The 20,254-nt window shown below is 36.6% G+C and overlaps 1 protein-coding gene across 1 annotated transcript; it reads right to left on the reverse strand.

Moving 5' to 3' along the window:
- Positions 1-1,469: 1,469 nt before the first annotated feature.
- pias1b (protein inhibitor of activated STAT, 1b) lies at positions 1,470-19,579 on the reverse strand. Its single transcript, XM_028451144.1, has 14 exons — positions 19,556-19,579; positions 13,490-13,922; positions 13,290-13,374; positions 12,369-12,416; positions 10,862-10,952; positions 10,655-10,789; positions 10,481-10,586; positions 8,914-8,987; positions 8,634-8,794; positions 5,953-6,086; positions 5,690-5,867; positions 5,474-5,613; positions 5,346-5,383; positions 1,470-3,360 (listed from the first exon to the last, which is right to left on the reverse strand). Exons 1-14 carry the CDS (start codon positions 19,577-19,579, stop codon positions 3,037-3,039), a joined length of 1,971 nt encoding a protein of 656 aa, XP_028306945.1. The 3' UTR covers positions 1,470-3,036.
- Positions 19,580-20,254: the final 675 nt, after the last annotated feature.

Consider the following 20,254-nt stretch of genomic DNA (forward strand, 5'->3'; position numbering starts at 1 on the left):
ATCCTATTTCTTAATTATTATTTTTTATTCCCTACATCTTTCTCAAGTAGGTTTGATAAGTTATTCATTGTTTTCTTTATATTGTTCTATCACAGACATACTTTAAAACAAGACAAAACCTAATGTAATATGAATATGGGAGAAAATCAGAAAAGCTGAAAACCCAGCGCTTCAACAAAGCTTCAGTTATATTATATTAATACTAGGAGTCAAAATCATAATTAAGCTATAATATAGATAACTTATTTGTTTTAACAGGAGGACATCTTTAATCTGTACAGAAATGTTATCATATTTCTATATTTTAAGTTTTGATATTTTTATGTCAATTTTTCCCTAACGAAAAGGTCACTGTGTGTGTGTTTGTGTGTGTGTGTCAGTCTCTCTGCAAAATAAATATTTGAAGAAAGATAATTGTCGTAAGTTCACACATGGTTAAACACAAGGGAGAAATTGAATATGATACGGTTTCTCAACAGTTCGATGTATCAAAAGTTGTCTTCACTGAACTATTTAGTCCATTTGTAAAATGTTCCTGTCATGTTAAAAGTCTATAAACCTTCATACTGTCGCTTTAAAAAGAAAAACACTATGTTTAATATAAATATGAATGTGTCTAAACAGTAATTTCCTTAAGGGTTTAATAGTGATATGTAGTAGGTCAGTGGTTCTAAACCTTTTCAGCCCGTGATCCCCGAAATAAAGGTTCCAAAGCCTGGGGACCCCCCACTGTAGCTACAGGTGGTTGAACACGCATGAACATTAAAGAACGGTCATGTGCAGACAGGGCCATCTATAACGAGGAATAAAGGGGAGAGATTTTTGGGGTCCATCCATAAAATCAGCAAAATGATGGTCCATTGTTCTATGAATCTGTGATAACCACATTTATTTATTCATCTGAATAATATCCACTGTTATGCAGGAACTGTTTAGTATTATTTGGGCCATATTATATAGTCATCTTAAAGGTGTAAATCCTTGTTTTAATCAGAAATAAAAATGGGCTAAAAGTGACCAAAAAATGGTGGAAAAGGTGGTGAAATTTGATTTTAAAAACCACAGAAATTGGTTAAAGGTTGCGAATTACAGTGGGCCAAAAACGGAGAAAAAAAGTGGTAAAAAGGGTTCAAACTGTCAATATTGGAAGAATTAGTTTAAACTAGCAAATAATGGGCATGACAAATTGTGAATGTGGTTAAATAGCAGAAATATGTATGAAATATTGTGAAAAGAGGTTAAGTGACAATGATGGGTCAACATATGGGACATTAGGTGGAAAAGTGGTGGAAAGGATTTTTAAGTGCTGAACATGTCTTGAAAGTGGAAAAAAAAATGTGCAGAACAGGCATTGAAATTTGATGTAGAAGTGTCAGAATTTGGAGTAATGTAGCAAAAATGCATTAAAAGGAGTAAAAAAATATGGCAATAAAAAGTGATGAAAATTGGTTCAAATATGGCAAGTTTGGTGTCGTCTATCGGTTTAGTTTCGTGCAAATATCATACACCACAGGAGACCTGGTGGCCGTTTTCATTGACCAAAGCGTCTATTGAGTTACTGACATCATCTGATAGCAAAACAGACAGAAACGAAAAGTGTTACAATGCAATGTCGAGCAACAATGACGTCTTTAAATAGCATTAATTATATAATTACAAAAGAAATATCACATACAATGCAATGCATATCCACGAATCAAACGAATGCTGAAAATATATATGATAATAAATAATCCTAAATGTAAGCACAAGTCGAACATAATAATAATAATAATAATAATAATAATAATAATAGACGGAGGGGGAGGTGTGCTTATTGAGTATACTGATTTTCAAATTCTGGCCAAAAATGCATGTTGTGATTCACTAAAAAAAACCCCAAAAAAAACAATGCTAGTCACAGTTATGTTAAAGGCAGCTGCAAATACACCGAACATCAAACTAAAGAGGCCCCCTACTCTGGTCCGCACGGCACTCCAACAGGTAAGAGTTCAGATCATTTGTAAGCAAAAGAAAGCTGAGAAATACTCTAAGGTTGAAGTTTATTTCACTGCTCCACTAAGTCAGGAAAGTCAAGTGCTCAAGTTAAACACGGCTAGAATGAAATGTTGAGTCTGAGATCTGACCTCAGATGTACCAGAAACTACCTTAAATTTAAAGAATGGCCACTTTCAGTTTGTTTTCTTTGTCTGTCATATGAAGTAAAAGTCAAAACAAAATACACATACCTAAAAAGGAAACATAAAAACACACAAAATTGTAGATAAAAGGTCAAACTGTTTGAACCAGTGTCCTTCATTGACACGTAGCATTAGCTCGATCTCACAATACTGACAAACTCCCAATTGGTATTTTCATTATCGTCATTGTCTTTGAATGCAGAGGGAAAAAAACATGCTGTCATGACAACAGAAGGATCCAGCTTTTGCATGTTTAGCGGCTTTAAACACACACGCACGCGCGCGCACACACTCACAACATAACTTACATTATAAATATCAACCACAGCATGAATATTGGAGGAAATTCAATGTCCAGTGATGGCAGAGGAGGCCAGATCTTTCTGCTGTCAGAACTCACACACAGTGGATGTCATTTAGAATAGAATAAAGAACGTCTTACACACTTTGCTGCACACACACACACACACACACACAGGTTACACACCTCCAACAATGCCCGTTTCCTTTTGTCCTCTAAATGTCACTCTCCTCGAGGCGTCTGTGCACGTGTACTGAAACAATGCCGTTGACATTAAGTATTGAAACTTAACTGTAAAAATCAGGTAGAAAAGGTACACTATAATAAAAGGACCACATGAAGAGGTGTGAAAAAGTCTTCAGTATTAACAAAAAAATATCAACTGAAGTAACTCACTGGACAAGAAGTGTCCTAAGTTTATATACACATGGTAAGTAAAATTGAAAATAGATTTCCTCTCTGTACATAGCACTGTATTCTCTCGTCTTGCTTCTCTTTATTTACAAAGAACTCCAGTCCTGCGGCTCTCCCATTGTCCTTCAGTCCTTTGAGGATCTAGTCCAGAGAAATAACGTCTGATATGGAGCCGTAAATGGCTGCAGCAGCAGCTTCCACGGAGGTCCTCGACAGCCCTGAAATGCTGTGGCTGTCTCTGTCCCGGTCTTTGTCGCGTTCCCTCAGACTGCTGGAGGAAACCAGGCTGCTGGTGCTGCCGCTGTTGCTGCCTCCGTTGGTGGCGGCCAGCGTGCTACTCCCGGGGGTGCCCGGAGGCTCCCGTAACATGGGAGAGGAGCCGTACGGCAGGAAACGAAGCAAGTCGTGGTCCTCGGGGGCAGAGGCTGATGCTGCTGCTGCCGCTGCCATCACCATGTTGTAATGCTGCAGGACAGGAAGCAAACAGTTTAAAACTAAAAAGTCTCAAACTTCATCAGAGTAACCCCCAATTTCCACTGGATGCGTATCTGCTGCATAACAGCAACGAAGCTGATACGTTTTCATTAAAGTCAACGTGTCAATTTGTATGGGGTGAATGATTAACATTCCCACTTCCAATATTTGATCCCACATCAGGGTTCTCTCCAGTGCTGTTGGGCGTTAAGGCCCCGGACGTGCGTATTCTGTCCATAACAGTCCCAATATTACTGCGGGTCCCACATACAGTAATACCTCATTTAAATTTGTGAAGCACGTCTTTTGAATAAAATGTTATTTCTTGTCTCTACAGTGTGTGTGAGTATTTATTAGTGGAGGACCTATACCAAACGTAAGTAACTCTCTCTATTCATCATGACCCTTCACTAATTCAACAAATAATTTTTGGATTTCAAGTAACGCAGAAAACAACATTTTCTCCTCAGAGCGTTGCCCCCCCTTATTTTGTAAGCATTGGAAACTTTGAATTTGAAAGATTACCAATGTCCTGTGGGATTCCTCAGGGCTCTGTTCTTGGACCCCTTCTGTTTAACCTTTATATGCTTCCTTTAAGACAAATTTTACAGAACTGCAAGGTTGATTATCAGAGTTATGCAGATGACAACTATATCTATCACTGAACCCAGATGACTATGGTCCCGTCCCATTGAGGTATTTGCTTAGAAAAAATAAACTGCTGGATGAGTGAACACTTTCTTCAACTAAATCATGATAAGATGGAGGTGATCGTCTTTGGTCACAAGAAAAAGAGGACTGCTGTCAGCGAGTATCTTGAGTCTCGACCTTTAAAAGCTAAAGACCAAGTCAGAAACCTTGGTGTTCTGATTGACTCAGATCTTACATTCAGCAGTCAGATCAAATCTATCACAAAAACAGCTTCTACCACCTAAAGAACATATACAGAGTGAAAGGTTTAATGACTCGGAAAGATCAGGAGAAACTGGTCCATGCTTTTATCTCCAGCAGACTGGACTATTGTAATGGTCTTCTGACAGGAATCCCCCAAAAGAGCATCAAACAGCTACAGCTGGTTCAGAACGCTGCAGCTCAGGTCTTAACCAGAACAAAGAGGTCAGAACACATTACTCCAGTTTTAAAGTCTTTACACTGGCTCCCAGTCAGCCTCAGAATAGACTTTAAAGTTCTGCTGCTGGTGTATAAATCTGTGAATGGGTTTGGTCCAGAATACATCAGTGAGATGTTAGTCAGGTATGAACCCAGCAGGTCTCTCAGATCTATGGACACAGGTCAGATAGTGGAGCCCAGAGTTCACAGTAAACATGGTGATGCTGCTTTTTGTTGTTATGCTGCAAAGAAGTGGAACAAACTGCCAGCAGAGCTGAAGTCAGCATCTAATGTGAACATTTTTAAATCAAAGTTAAAGACACTTTTTTTCTCTACTAATGACTGAGAGGGATATTTTTGGTCATGTTGTTGTTGATGTAATGTGTTTGATGATGATTTTAAATGTATTTACTGATTTTTGGGGGGTTTTTTCCTGCCGATTTTAATGTTCTCATTGATTTTAAGATGTTGAATGTTTTCAGTTGCACTTTTTGATCATGTAAAGCACATTGAGTTGCCTTGGGTATGCAATGCAATATACAAATACATTTGCCTTGCCTTGTAATTAAAAGAACTACTTTAAAGAACTCTAAATAAATACTTTTAATGATTTTGACTTATATGTAGTCCCCTTTGGTAAAGAAAGCAATATCCGTTCATGTTCAAAGATATTGAACATAGATATTGAAGGTAAACTGATTCACAGTTTATCTCTCTGTTGATCTTCATTTATGGAGCCAAGTTAATTGTATTGGTTGAACATTCTGGATGTAACTTTTCCCTGTAGCCATTACATTTGGTATTGCTATGTAAGTTGACCAGAAAATAACAAGATGTGGCAATTGTCTTGCTGCCTATTAACATACCTGATTGTCACCTTGGAGGAAAGAGAAAAAACTCAGATCTGTAAGACAGAAAAAAGCACTTGTTATTTTTATTTGATTATTATTTGATTACTCATGGGTCCCATGAGGAGAACCCCTGATAGCTGTACCTGGCAGGTCACTGGTTGTGTGGTAGTAGTGGCGGTAGTCCTGGATTAGAGGTGGAGGAGGAGGAATGTAGCTGGTCTCCACGGGGCCCATGCTGGGGGCCCTGCTCACTGGTGATGGCTGACTGTGCAGGTTCAGCACTCTGTCAACAAATAACACAACATGCATGTAAAAACAAGAGTCCTTTAATAATCCTGATGTGTGATTTTGTGACGTACCCCTTGTTTGGAGGAGGAGAAACAGGAGAAAGCGAGGGACAGGCCCTTTTCAGACAAGGCTCGTTGTCCACTTCCTCCTCTGAGGAACTGTCCAGAGTCAGGTCGATAACATCCACTTTCTTGTTGTTGTCGTTTGATGATCCTCGTTTTTGCTCATGTGCTTCTGTTCGAGACAAATCTACACAACGAAACCAACCTCACAACATGCTCACACAGCGACTTTCCAAACGTAAATATTATTATTAAAGGTGCTGGGCGCGTACCGCTGCCGACCCCGTTGAAGGACGCAGAAACCTCCTGCACCTCCTTCTTCGATCTCATGGGAGACCAGTTCCCATCTTCTTTGAACTGAATCTCATCACAGTCAGAACAGCTATTTAAAATTTCCATGAACAACCTGTGAAAATGCAAAGGAACTCACATTAACTCCTGGAACGCACAATTGATAGCAATGCAATAATGTAACATTTATAGCATGAGGCACGAAGGTAACTTAATGTAGGTTTTTGCAGTGTTCTACAATGCTGCAGAGCTTTTCACTATTATTTTCTCCTAAAAAAACACATGTTCCACTTGACTGATGTACAGTTCAACCATTCTGAGATCACAGCTTTTATCACATTAATCATTGTGCAAATTTAAATCACACTAAACAGTTGAAACCACCAGTGAGGTTCTTACTGCAACCATTCCTGATTCCCCTCAATGCAAGTCATCAGAAGCTGAGTTTCCATTGCATATTTTCACAAAATAAAACCGATATTTCTAAATGTCGACAAAGTACAATTGCACATTGAACGTGTTTCCATTGAACGTTGTTTTGAAGCCTCGTAACTCCCTTGAAATCTCATCCCGCGAGACTTTTCTGCAGAAAGACAGACGCTCCAAACCTCCTTATCATGCATTCCTTTGTTGTTTCACGTCTAATGTGGCACTAATCATTTTCAAGTATAATGCTAAGAAATGTCTTAGTCTCCACTTCTGTCCACAGGTACCGCGCCATGTTTTCTCAGAGAGAAGTGGTCATGTGACCAGATACGTCACGTTCTGTGACGTGTATTTGCGGAAAAAGTGTTTCCATGGCGCTTTTGCGATACATTTCAATATCAAAACGTCTGAAATTCTTCCTCATGAAAGCGTTAAATTTGAGTGTGTTTTCCAAAATTCAGTTGTTTCCATAACCAGTTTTTATGGCGCTATTTAGATTTTATACATTTGCAAGGGTAATGGAAACACAGCCAGAGTAAGGTAAGCTGATGAAAATGTACAAACTAAAATGCAGAGTGTCACAAGTGCTCATAGAGTTTTATGAAAACATTTTTGAAATATACTGTATATAAACACTAGGCATGCAACAATTCTCAGTAATATATTGAACCATTAAATATGGCATCCACGGTTCAATACTGACTTGTAAACTACGGTTTTTACCGTTTGGCGTATAGGCTCTGTGCATTGTATGCCTTTAAATTAGCTTTCACTGTGTAGCTGAGTGAGCTAGAAAATAACAAAAGCAGTAGGTGTATTCATTACTATGGATTTGCAGCTGATACTTGAAATGCTTAATTTTTATTTATTGAAAGTAGTGAATTTTTGTTTATTTATTTTACTTCTGAATGAATATTTCCCTAGTTTGTATATGGGTTGCCAGAGTTAAGCACTTGTCCTTTGGAAGAAGTGATTTTTTATTTCATATTTATTTTATAGTTTTGTTTATTTTATATCACACAATCCGCCATACACAGGAATATGTATTAATTTGGTTTTGCCTCAAAGTAAAATAAAAAGGTAACACTGGAAACTCTTTAACGCCCCGAGCATCAGAACTGAACCATGAACGGCGACCAAAAACAAGTAAGTATTGAATCGTGGGCTGACTGTATTGTTGCATCCCTAATAAACATACAGACACAGATAGGCTACATATAAGTAAATAATATGTGTCTTCTTGTTTAAAAAACTACAAATCAAATACTCCTCCGGCCGCAATGCTCCTATTAATCTGTATTAATGGAACGAAAGGTGGCAGGCCAAGAAAAAACAAAGGAAAGAGAATGAAACCAGCATAAAAAGCAAAGCAGGTTGAGGTCAGCAGGTGAAGATGAGGAATTGGGAGAGAAGTCAGAAATGATGGCAGAGAAACAGGACGGTTCGCTTCAAGTTCAGTGATGTAGTTCATATTCTTTGGTGTAGAAAACATTTGTACTTTCAAATTTTCATCCCTGTCGGTGGTGTGGAACTCTTTGGTGTCAATGAGATGGATAAAACCATGATACGGGAGAATCTGCAAAAAGTCACCGATCGGATCGATGAATTAAGACATTACAGCCGATCACATTAATTGCATAAAGTGCAAAATATCAGCCGATCCGATATTGCCGGGGACACTGTGCAATAACTTAAATTTAAGATATTTTATACTTCATATTGAACATTGCACTATAGAAGTTGCGGAGAAGAAGATATTTTAAAAGAAATATCACAATAACTGCTAAGCAAATAATTTACACATTAAAAAAACAAGGCCTGTGGAACGGATCCGCGCCGAATAGCACGTACCATGTTCCCGAGAATTCAGTGAAATGACTCAATTCCACAAAGTAAAACAAATGAAATTGTGCGACTTAAAATGGTAATCTACGTTGAATTGCCTTTGAAACGATAGATCACACAATTATGTTCCGATACATTTTAAAATAACCAGAAAATGTGGTGTCCGTTTGATGTTAGAATAAGATTTGATGACGTTAAAGAAAGAGACGGTAGATATTATAAGAGACTGGAGAGAGGATTTATAGATATAGTGAATTTTGGTTGCTGATGCCCAATAAACCCAAACGTGCATTTCTTTCAGACACTCTAGTTTATATACATACAGACTTAAATACCTCACACAGTTAATTTTCCATCCAAATGTAGTGGGATGTATCAGTGCTGTACTGACCCGTCAATGATTAGATGCTCGTACGGCGCCTTTTTGTCACAAACTGGACAAACCCACGTTGGTTTCTTCTCGTTCATTTGGATATAAAGTGTAGCATCGAAGCACTGAAGGTGGGAGCAGGTCATTGAGCGACAGGGGATGGTCAGCCTCATCTTCCCCAGCTTTAACACGCACACGCAGACACACACACACACACACACACACACACGACACGTGTCACTGAAAGAACAAACACATCTTCACCCAAAATAAACCCTGAGAGCTCATCAATGGTTCTTACAGGACAGAGCAGAGACACTCGTAGACTGGTGGTGGCGATCTCACTTTCAGGATCAGCCGTCAGCTTCTCTTTGACTGGAAATCAAAGCACAAAAGAAGAAATGATCGATAACATCTTCACAAACATACAAAATTCAGATCTAACCAATGGAATATTAATAAATGACATCTCCGACCATTTACCAATATTTACAATATTTAACACTAATGACAACATCCACCCAGAAACACACAAACCAATAACATGTGAACATTGCATATGACACATTCACAGACAGAATAACTACAATATATGAGAAATGCTGCCCTTTGAAACAAATAATCAAACGTAAGACAAAAAAAATATCATGGATTGATAAAAAATTAGCTATCAACAGCTGGAACAACCTTGATGTAGAGACAAAACAAGATTTAAAGAAAAAACTCGGAACACATTCTTACACGAATACAAGAAAGGGAAAAACCCAAATGCTGTGCCTCTCAATCCTCTCAGCGGAAGATGTGGAGGACCACTACCTGTTAGGGGTCATGATCATTGGCCTGCTAATGATGGGGGTATGTGCCTTTCTAATCCTTCGTATGCTAAGAAAACTTTCTGAAGATATCAAGGTACTTCGAAAGAAGATGAACTTTTCTTTTGAACTGGAGGAACACAAACAACGTCTGGGAATGAAATCCGCAGGGAACAAGGCCGACACGAACAACGATAGAGAGGAGAAGGAATAAAAAAAGACAACACTGACTACAAATGAGAATAAATCCTCCACAAAAAAGGACAAAAAAAAAGGTGAAATTGTGTTCAGAACGACCTAAGAATGTTTGACCAGAGAGACAAGCTTTGATGTAAATTTTCTGTGTTCAAAACAAGGGACGGGACTTAGATAAGCAAACTGCTTCTCTCGTCTCCTTTTTCGGCATGTACAAAAAAAAGTGAATGTAACCATGTCGGAAATAAACTGAATAAAAAAAAAAAAGACCTACAAGCGTTACATGTTTATAAGCTGTGTGTAGTAGTTCAACACGACCGGTATGAGATGTAATCAGGGTTAGGGTCAATTATAATTGTAATTGATTATTAATTACAATTATGGTTTAATTGAAAGAGAGAGAGAGAGGGAGAGAGAGAGTTGAAACACTCGGTTAATGATAGAAATAAACAATAAACCGCATAAAGTTGCCAAATAACCATGTTATGTTTGTTGTGTCAACCTGATCACTGCTGAGTCGATGGTGCACGAGGAGCGGACGGAGGTGTATACCAGTCAGGATCCAGTAAAAAGGGACCAGAAAAAGATGTAAATGGACTGATACGCAGAAGTGGGACAGTGATAATGAAAACTTAACTGTAACTGAAAAATGTAATTGACACCAACCTTGCTTGTAATACCAGAGAACTACTTTGGTTTCAAAAAAACAAACACCTGAAGTCTTTCAAAAGGTGAACAAAGCCGACCTGCTTTTTATTCCGTCTGTTGTTGAATCTGGAGTAAGTATGTGGTCAAACCGGCCTGCACAACATCCTGCTCACATGCGTCACATGTTTCAAAGCCCAGGAAGTCATGACTTACTCAGAGCTCTTGAGTGGTCGGGGTTCCGGATTCCTTTAGCTCGTAATCTTTGCAGCAGCACCGCAGACGACTGCTGTCGTACCAGGTACACGGCCATGGAGAAACTCTGAGGACACAAGCACAGATGAGCACCGGTTCTCTCTGTTCATTCATTGTCTGAACAAATTCTCATACTCGTCCAATCTCAGACGTCCACGACACAACGATTGTGTTGGGAACTGTGGTGGACAATCGGACCAGAGACGTGATGTTAATGGGGCGGCTGGGCCTTTTTGGTTCAGCTCCATTTTTGGTGGGTGGAAGATATCCCTGGGGGGGGGGAGGAACTATTTAATAAAATCTGTGATTTAAAACATTACGATGAAACAGAATAACACTCACTGGGAGATTACAAGCCTTCCCGTTGACCTTCACACACAGATTAGAAGGAAAATGGTCCTCCTGGGGACAGCTCGTCTCTGATAAACAAAATCTGAAAACAAACAAAAGCAACAAAGTATTATTTGTCGGGAACCATTTGTGTGTTGTTCAAACACATTCACGGGGGGGGAATGGTTACGTTCTAATTTTACCATTTGTGTTGTGTCGAACTCAGTCATCTCCATCTATGATATAGAAGAGCACCTGGGAGATTTTTGGTCATGTTGATAAAATGTTTTTGTTGCTGATTTTAAATGTATTTACTGATGATTTTAAATGTATTTACTGATGATTTTAAATGTATTTACTGATGATTTTAAATGTTTTCGCTGATGTTTTTAAACATTTTTACTGATGATTTTAAATGTATTTACTGATGATTTTAAATGATTTTAAATATTTTTACTGACGATTATAAATGTATTTACCGATGATTTTAAACATTTTTATTGATGATTTTAAATGTTTTTACTGATGTTTTTAAACATTTTTACTGATGATTTTAAATGTTTTTATTGATGATTTTAAATATTTTTACTGATGATCATAAATGTATTTACTGATGATTTTAAATGTTTTTATTGATGATTTTAAATATTTTTACTGATGATTTTAAACATTTTTATTGATGATTTTAAATATTTTTACTGATGATTATAAATGTATTTACTGATGATTTTAAATGTTTTTATTGATGATTTTAAATATTTTTACTGATGATTATAAATGTATTTACTGATGATTTTAAACATTTTTATTGATGATTTTAAATGTTTTTACTGATGTTTTTAAATATATTTACTGATGTTTTTAAACGTTTTTACTGATGATTTTAAACATTTTTATTGATGATTTTAAATGTTTTTACTGATGTTTTTAAATATATTTACTGATGTTTTTAAACGTTTTTACTGATGATTTTATTGTTCCTATTGATTTTTAAGCTGTTGAATGTTTTCTGTTGCACTTTTTGATCGTGTAAAGCACATCGAGTTGCCTTGTGTATGAAATGAACTACACACACACATTTGCCTTGCCTTAAACGATGCCAGTTACCACTTTTTTGTCATGGTTTTATTACTTTACGGTGAAAACCTTTCCGGATATTTCTCATAAAAGTGGAAGCAACTTGAAATAAAGGTTGAATCAATGTGGCACCTTTTTATTGTTGTTACATTAATTTTATTTTGGCTTTTAAAATAGCTAAACTTACATGTAAAACATACAAGATCATCAAACATGACTTGCATCAGAATCACGGTTTTTTTTTAGTTAGAGTGATCTACAACAACATTAGGGTTTGGTTTCCTAAACACTTTTGTCAGTAATATTCTTTAAATGATTTGAAAATATTTAAATATCTAGCGTACTTCTAAACTAGATAAAACAAACATCAAAGACACTCAACTTACATTCAAAACAACACAAACATTAATAAGATGGGTCCATCATAGAAGAACTTATTTACCTTAACTGGACTTGAACAGCAAAGTCACATTTGGTCCCAGATATGTCCCTAAAGGGCAGAGAGAGCGCTGACATCAGAGCAGGGAATACTGTGGCATGGGTGATAGACTTTTGAAGACTTTTTATTGCCATTTAAAATTAAATTTAAGACCAACTTCACAGTAAATTTAATTGGGAGAGAGAAAAAAAAACCTGCCACATTAATTACATAGGGTTAGGGTCATTTTTTTCTCGTGTCTAGTGCAGATGTGCAACTGGTGGCCCCCCCTCAAAAAAGCCACACACAAAAATGACAGTAAAATACACAAAAAAAGGCTAAAATACTCAAATTTATTCCAATAACACAAGATGACTACAAGAATAGCCAGAAATCTATAAAACAACAACAAAAATACATGAAAAGCCATTAAGAAAAATCTTTGTTGGACAGGCACTTTTCGTTAAATTTAAATTTTTTTCAATATTGCTTATACATAAAAACAAAAACAAAAAAAAAAAACAAACACAAATGTTACCATCAATTTTGAAACGTGAGACTAAATACAATCATAAAGTCATATTTATTATGTGGTAAAATGTAAGACTTTTGAAACATGGATATTAGACTTTTTAATGACAATTAATGCCTTATTTTCATAAATGTAATGCCTTTTAAAACTTTTTAAGGATCTGCAGGAACCCTGCAAAGCAAATAAAAACCAATCATCATTCCAAACTCACATCAGGTTCATTCCATGTAATTTCAACAAATATCCCACGCATTTAGTCAACACTTAGTACATTTTTTTGTTTGATCGGTTGAATAATTTTTGAGATATGGACAATTTAGGCAGAGGGGTATGTGTTGACTTCTGTGCGTCCTTGTTTTTCTTCCATTCCAATAATTCATATTATCATTTTTAAAATCCTTCTACCCACTTACATGGAGCTGCTGATCTGTTGAACTTGCTGTGGCGTTAATGCAAAAGCATAACATGCTTCTTGAAACCGCTGACTGTTGTCTAAAACTGTGGAAAAACAAAACATAAACAGAATAAAGAGTCAAAAGAGAACATTGCAGAAAGCACTCGTGGAAATTCACTACTTTTGGGGTCATAACAGTTCCAGTGCTGTGTATCTCACCCAGGCTGGTCGGCTTAATGAGCTCGTCCAGTAAATCGTAGAATGGTAATCTCTGCAGTTTGACGTCTGGGTGAACGGGATGCAGGGAGGAAGGGAGATGGGGTAGACCCAGCTCATGCTTGGGCCCCAGTATGGAAACAGGAAGCAGCGGCGATGGTGACCCGTGCCTGTCAAAGCCCAACTGGGCGAGTCCTGCGGGTAGGCCGGTGGCGGAGTGAACGGTGGGGAGAGCGAGGTCCACCGGCGACACCATTTTTGTAGGAAAGCGGCGTCTGTAAAGCTCTTTGATCTTCATCTGCACCGCAGGACTGCAGCCGGCCTTGATGAGGTGGAGCGCTTTGGTCAAGAGTTCATGTTTGCGTCCGTGTTTATTCCGTCCTGCATAGCCCAACAACACCTGGAGCTCAGACACTCGGAGGCTCATCACCATTTGCTGAGGATGGAAAAAAAAACACGGGTTCATGAACAAGAACTAAGAGTTTGTTTTTGTTGCTCTAGAATGGAAAACAACTTTCCCGTCATGGCTTGGGCTCTAGAACAGCATCAGAATGTTGATTTGTCACTTAATTTTTGGTTGGTTTGTCAATTAATTTTAGGGATGTAACAATTCACTCAACTCACGATACTGGGTTCGCGATACGATTCTCTTATGATTTATTTTACAAAATGAGACTGTAGATAATTGATGACTGAAAAATAAAAATAAAAAAAATACTGTACTATTTTCTTTTATCTTTCATTGTCAAACAAATCCCTTGATAAACTATGCAAAACAATGCAATTTAATTAAAAATAAATCCTGAATGAAATAAATAAAGAAATTGTACAAATGAAGAAGAAGCCTATTCATTTAAATTCTGGCTCTACAGTAAACTATGCAAAACTGTATAATAGTTCCATTTCTTTTTAAAAGTACAACTGAAAATGTATTTTGTGCCTAAACAATTGGACTTCAAAACAAATCCCATGTCAAAGAAATAATATAAATGAACAAACTATGGCTTTCATTCTCTCTCTCTCTTGTTTCTCCCTATCCTCTCTTACCTTGGATTTCACACGTTCTTTCTTTCTCACCTCTTTCATTTTGTCTTGGGGAAGCCAAAGTGCTTCCACACTTCTGATTTAAAACATGGTGGTACTTCCTGAATTTCAAATTCTAAATAGATAACACTGATAGTATCGATGTGAACCATGACACCTTTGAATCGATTTTGAACTGCCTCACGATAAATCTTTACATCTCTAATTAATTTAGATAAGATTAAAGTTATGCTGCTTGGAAATTGTAAAACAGTTTTAATGTTGGGAATTGATCATGTAAATGACTGAAAGGCATTTCTATTTATGTGAATTTATGAATTATTATTATTATTATTATTATTATTATTATTATTATTATTATTATTATTATTATTATTATTGTTATTATTATGATTATTTTAATTTAGTTTTTTTCCCCATAGTTATGTTGACCTCTTTTTAAATGTTTACGTTTAAAATAAAAGTATTTAAATTGAAATGAAATTTTTCTTCTGGTCCTTATAGGTAAAAAACAAAACAAAAAACGAATCAATAATTATCAATATTGACTCATTTGAAACAGTTGTATCGTGATACATTTTTCAGGCGTATCGCCCAGCCCGAGGTGGTATCATGTAATAATAACAAATATACTTTACAAATACACAATTTGTGCACCATAGAATGCAAAAAACCATTGCAGCATAGTAATGGCGTGTAAATAAACTCTCCTTAATGCTGTTTTCAAAGGCAAAATACAACTTTTTTTCTCCTCGTACAGAGAGTAAACCACAGCGTGCACATTGAACAGGTTGGGAGTCCATTACAGGACGCACGTGGACACTCACACACATGTTTTAGTGGTGAAAGTAAAACCAGACAACGTGTAGAACACCAATCCACACTAAAGGACAAGACACACACAAACCTTTCACTGTTTCTAAGCAATGTTTATCACCTGAAGGGTACACTAAAATTTTTTTTAAAAACTCAATATCGCACACAAATAATTCCAGATTTCCCTTTAAGCCAATGGTCAGGTTAAATAAATAAATACCAATACTACTTAGGTCTCTTACTGCTCGTAAACCTCTGTCTTCTCTGAACATCTAATATTTTCTTTCTGGCATAACCATGAAACAGGAAATTCAATATCCTTTCTCTGAGCTTTGTCTAGCAACGTTGTAGTATCAAGAGAAAAAAATGCACACATGGAAAACCTTAAGAAGCAATATTATTATGAGACAGCTTAACATAAACAGTGTGTTACCTTTGAGTAAATGTGAGCCCTACTTATGCTAACTATAGTCAGACAGTCAGGAAAAGCTGCAAATAATAAAACGGGGTGGGCCGTTTGTAACACAATAATCTTCACAATAAACCGTAGATGTTTTTTAGAGAGAAATCTCAGTAGATGTATTACTGTATGTAACTACAAATGCTGAACATTGGTGGTTTTCCACGCATATCTTTTCATGTGGAGTTTTCATGTTCTCCTTAAAAATATTAGCCCAGTGAGCGGCAGCTAGCGGCTAGCGGCTAGCAGGGTATTTTCTCTTTTTAGGAGCACTCCACGTAAAGCCTAAAAATACACCATTTGAAAATCCCAGTCCATCAGCAGGTCCTAAAATATCCAGATCAGTCCATATATCACAAACCACCACCTGCACCATTATCCCAGTCTAAAGCTCTGATTGTCTGGACCATGTTTACATTTTAGAAGATCAGATTTCACGTTTCAAAATCTCCCTAAATCCACTTCAGTGTTTACTCATTCCCGTGTCGTTTTCAGAGGTGTTTTTTTAATTGAGTTTATTTGTATTTTTCTGATATTTAATCAATATTTTTCCGATTGTATTTTTCACATTTTCATATGTTTTCTACTGTTGGAGATATTGTCACTTCTCAGCAGAGCAGCCTAACTACTGGGCATGTTAAACCAGCTCCTGTTCCTACGTAAAAACCTTGAAAATTGTGCCACTTCCGCACCTCCACTCCAGTAGATGGCACTGTAGATATAATAATAATAATAAATAGGATGTTTTGAAGCAAATTTTGTCTCAATTTGTCCCCTAAATGATCAATATATTCTGATGAACATATAGAGCAACTTGATTTTTCATCTCTACTTTTAATTTTGATATTAACCAGGTAGAATATCGCGATATCATGATAATATCGTACCGTGACCCAAGTATTGTGATATGTATTGCAACATCCTTGCCATTACAATTTCTGCTCGATTCCTTTCTGCTTTCTAAATTAACTACTAAAAAAAACATTATCAACAATAACAGGACTGATTTTTTCTGTATCAGAAAGTAACTTCTGTAATTTCAGTTTAGTAATTAGGATAATTAGTGATCGACTATTTGCGTAAAAAAGAGAAGTTGGCAAATAATCTTGAGACACAAGATCATAGACTTTAGACTACATTACTTCTCAATAGAATATAGCGAATAGTTTCACTTTTAATTCAGCTCACTCATTGGTATTAAGTTAACATTAATGTGACCTTGGTTTTTTTAATTTGCAAATTACATAGCTACGTTAATATAGTTATGTTTGAGTTGTGACAAAGTAGGATATTTTAATCAATCCACGTTGCTAAAGTATAATATAATGCTAATTAAAGATACTGCTGTAAACAACATTACATCCTGCAAATAGGTGGGTTTATGGGAGAAAAACATTTCCAAATTATTTTTGGAAAACTATGCCAGAGCCTCTAGGAAACTGTACTTCATCTCCAGTGGTAATATATTTATATTATTTATGGTTGAGAAAAACTTCATACAAATTCAATTATAGTGTATTATTGAACACTTTTAGTCATGCATTGCAACTGTTAACAAGATGTTTTGTAGCACTGACATTTGCAATGCCAAAAAAATCAACTTGTCTTTAGTGCCTGCTCGGTTGCTCTGTGTACAATTGAATTAAATCCTTATGGTGACAAAAACATTGTTTGCTTGTAGTTCTAGTTGTTTACTGATATGTACGTTTTAAAAGTAAAACTCAAAGTTTGCTGCGATCCATTGTCCAATTTTTTTCTAGCAGAAAATGGCATGATGTCATCACCACTTCAGTGTTCCATTTCTCAGTTGGTTGAGCGTTAGGTATTTAACCGCCACTCTCAGTAAGATATTATGTTATTAACAGTGGAGATTTGTTCCTTACACTGTTGCTCTGGATATAATGAATGCACTGCAGAGTGTAGACAGGTGTGGTGATTTTAGTTACTACTTTAAATATGATTCATATCTGATAAGGACAATATCCAACTTAGTTCTGAGTTTTTTTTTCTATATCTGCAAAGCAGATTTATTAGGATTACTATTGCAACAACTCGTCATCAATAGGGTAACACTAACCCACATGTGGCAACCCCAACAACAGGATCCATTAAAGCATTTAATGTGATATCATAGAGGGTTTTCACCGCGCGTCATTAAACAGGAAGTCGCCATATTGGAGATATTCAGCAGGTACACAAAGCAGATCCCGAACGTTCAACAAAAGAAAATAGTGAATTATTGCACTAAGAAATGTTAAATGCTAAATATATAGTTTTATTTGTACAAATGTATGTCTTTTATCAGATTCTACCTAAACCGCCATATTTGGTGAAAACTTTATCAATTTATCATGCGCATATCCCATAGAATGTTGCCGTGGTGAGAGTAAAACCATTCTATCCGTACGTAGCACCCCTCACTGGCCAGTTTAGATCACGTTATAGGTCAGTCATTGGTCACGTGACTAAGATTAACCAAACCCTAACCCTAAAAATTGTTGCCATATAGAGTTATAACCTAACCCTAAGACGTTACGTACGTGTACTTCGGTAAACGTGCCAATAGTTCAAATAGTTCCCGGAAGTTATTGCCGGGCAATGCTCAAAGCGAACAGCGAAACGTGCACATTTCTCAGCACTAAATAAATGCTGATATTTTCACCACGTGTTTATAACCTAATGCGCACCTTGGATGTAAATGACATGTTAGCGTGTAATTATTTTACCACTGGGTTTTTCCTTGCTGAAGGAGGGTCTAAGGACAGGGGATGACTTTTATTATCCATTTGCCTAAATCCAGAGAACATTGGTGCAAACTTTATCAATTTTTCACGAGCATGTCCCATAGAATTAAACCAGGGAAATCACACACGCTATTTTACTTTGCACTCGCAAATAAACCCCTTTATAACACTACAGAGTACAGAGTATGTACACCTCTTTGTACATCCCAACCTTCAAACACATACTCATTTGGCCATAATTGACAACTCTACTTAAGCTCCTCCCACTATATGAATACATACTTCTGACGGGAACTGTACTAGTACTGTGAAAGAGAAGGCCATCATCTCCCTGTTGACTTTCTGATTTTTTGGGTTTCACTCCTGCTTTGCTAAAATCAGAAATCGCCAACCTGTCAAAAACATTTCCACCAAATAATGTCTGTATATTTTGCAGCACTGTCAACTATAAATAGCAGTAATAAATGGTAAAAGAAGCTGGTTAACTGATACTAAGCTGATATTTTCTGATCGTAAGCACACTGACTGTTTAATATTTGGCTTAAAAGATAGATTATAATTGATGGAATCAGTGATCAGGCTAATCAATGTGACATTAATGTTACATTTCAAAAAGTAGACCAAGCCCGTTTTAATAGAAGCCCACGGTCTGCACAAACCACAATCGATAACCTTTACCTACATTCACATTCATATTATTATATGATGTAGACTTTTGTCTCTAAAATGCTTTTTATCTGCACTATATGCGGTTTGTGGCCTTATGTGCAGCAGATCCGCCGCCTAACGGAACGAAGGCAACAATAACAAAGCTAATGCTAACCTGCTAGCCAGTCCGCTAACTACCTGTCTGCTGCATTATGCCTCGCTGTTTTGTCCCATTAAAGGACTATACCGGGACGCTATATCAATCTACTGTCTGATGAATATCTTGCTTTGAAATGTAATGACAATCTTACAGCGTGCAACCTCTATTTATGTGGCAAACAGAAGAGCTGCCTTTACCTTCAGTTCCGCACTCTCCGCCATCTTGTTACACTGCTGCGCATGCGCAAGGGGGCCATCCCCAAGAGATTCAATCTGTGCCGTATCCGTGACAACCAGTAGATGGCGCTGATGCAACACAGAAAAAACAAAATAACGGCGATGCCGACAGTGAGAAATAGATTTTACTTTCCAGTAACTTCATTTTGTTTTCTTTTTAACTAATATGTTAAGGTTTAATGTATTCATACAACTTTTTTTAAAGGAAATTTACTTTGATCTTCTGTTTCGACTGTCAACTGTCAGATCAAGGGGATCAGCAGAAGCCTCTGAGGAAGACTGACAGTTGACAGTCAAAACATGTCAGGAGCTCAAAGTAAAATTTCTGAAGAAAATATATAGATTCTACTTTACCTCCCCCTGTTACAATCAACAAAATTAAATAAACAATATGAGCATTTTTCAGGAGCAGCAACATCAATTTAAAATGCAGTATATGGCATGTTGGCTCAGGAGGCCGAGCTGTCAGGATTCAGTCTGATTACTTTGTAAAATGTCAAATGAAACAGGATCCAGCCCATTATAGCAAATAAATAAATAAATAAATGAATAATACAAGATAATGTATGTAGATTCCTATTTGTGTAAATAGTAATACTAAGACAAACTAAATAATTGGGGTATTTTTTTCTTTTGTAAAATGTAATTTAATAAATGAAG

This window comes from Gouania willdenowi, chromosome 6 (assembly GCF_900634775.1).
Source record: "Gouania willdenowi chromosome 6, fGouWil2.1, whole genome shotgun sequence".
NCBI classification, from domain to species: Eukaryota; Metazoa; Chordata; class Actinopteri; order Blenniiformes; family Gobiesocidae; genus Gouania; species Gouania willdenowi.

Excerpts from the sequence above, each read along its gene's own strand:
- pias1b (XM_028451144.1), bottom strand. The coding sequence starts at position 19,579 with ATGGCGGAGAGTGCGGAACTGAAG. Across the intron at positions 13,375-13,489 it reads CATTAAGCCGACCAGCCTGG|TTTTAGACAACAGTCAGCGG; the intron begins GTGAGATACACA and ends GTTTTTCCACAG. Across the intron at positions 5,384-5,473 it reads CACAACCAGTGACCTGCCAG|ATCTGAGTTTTTTCTCTTTC; the intron begins GTACAGCTATCA and ends TCTGTCTTACAG.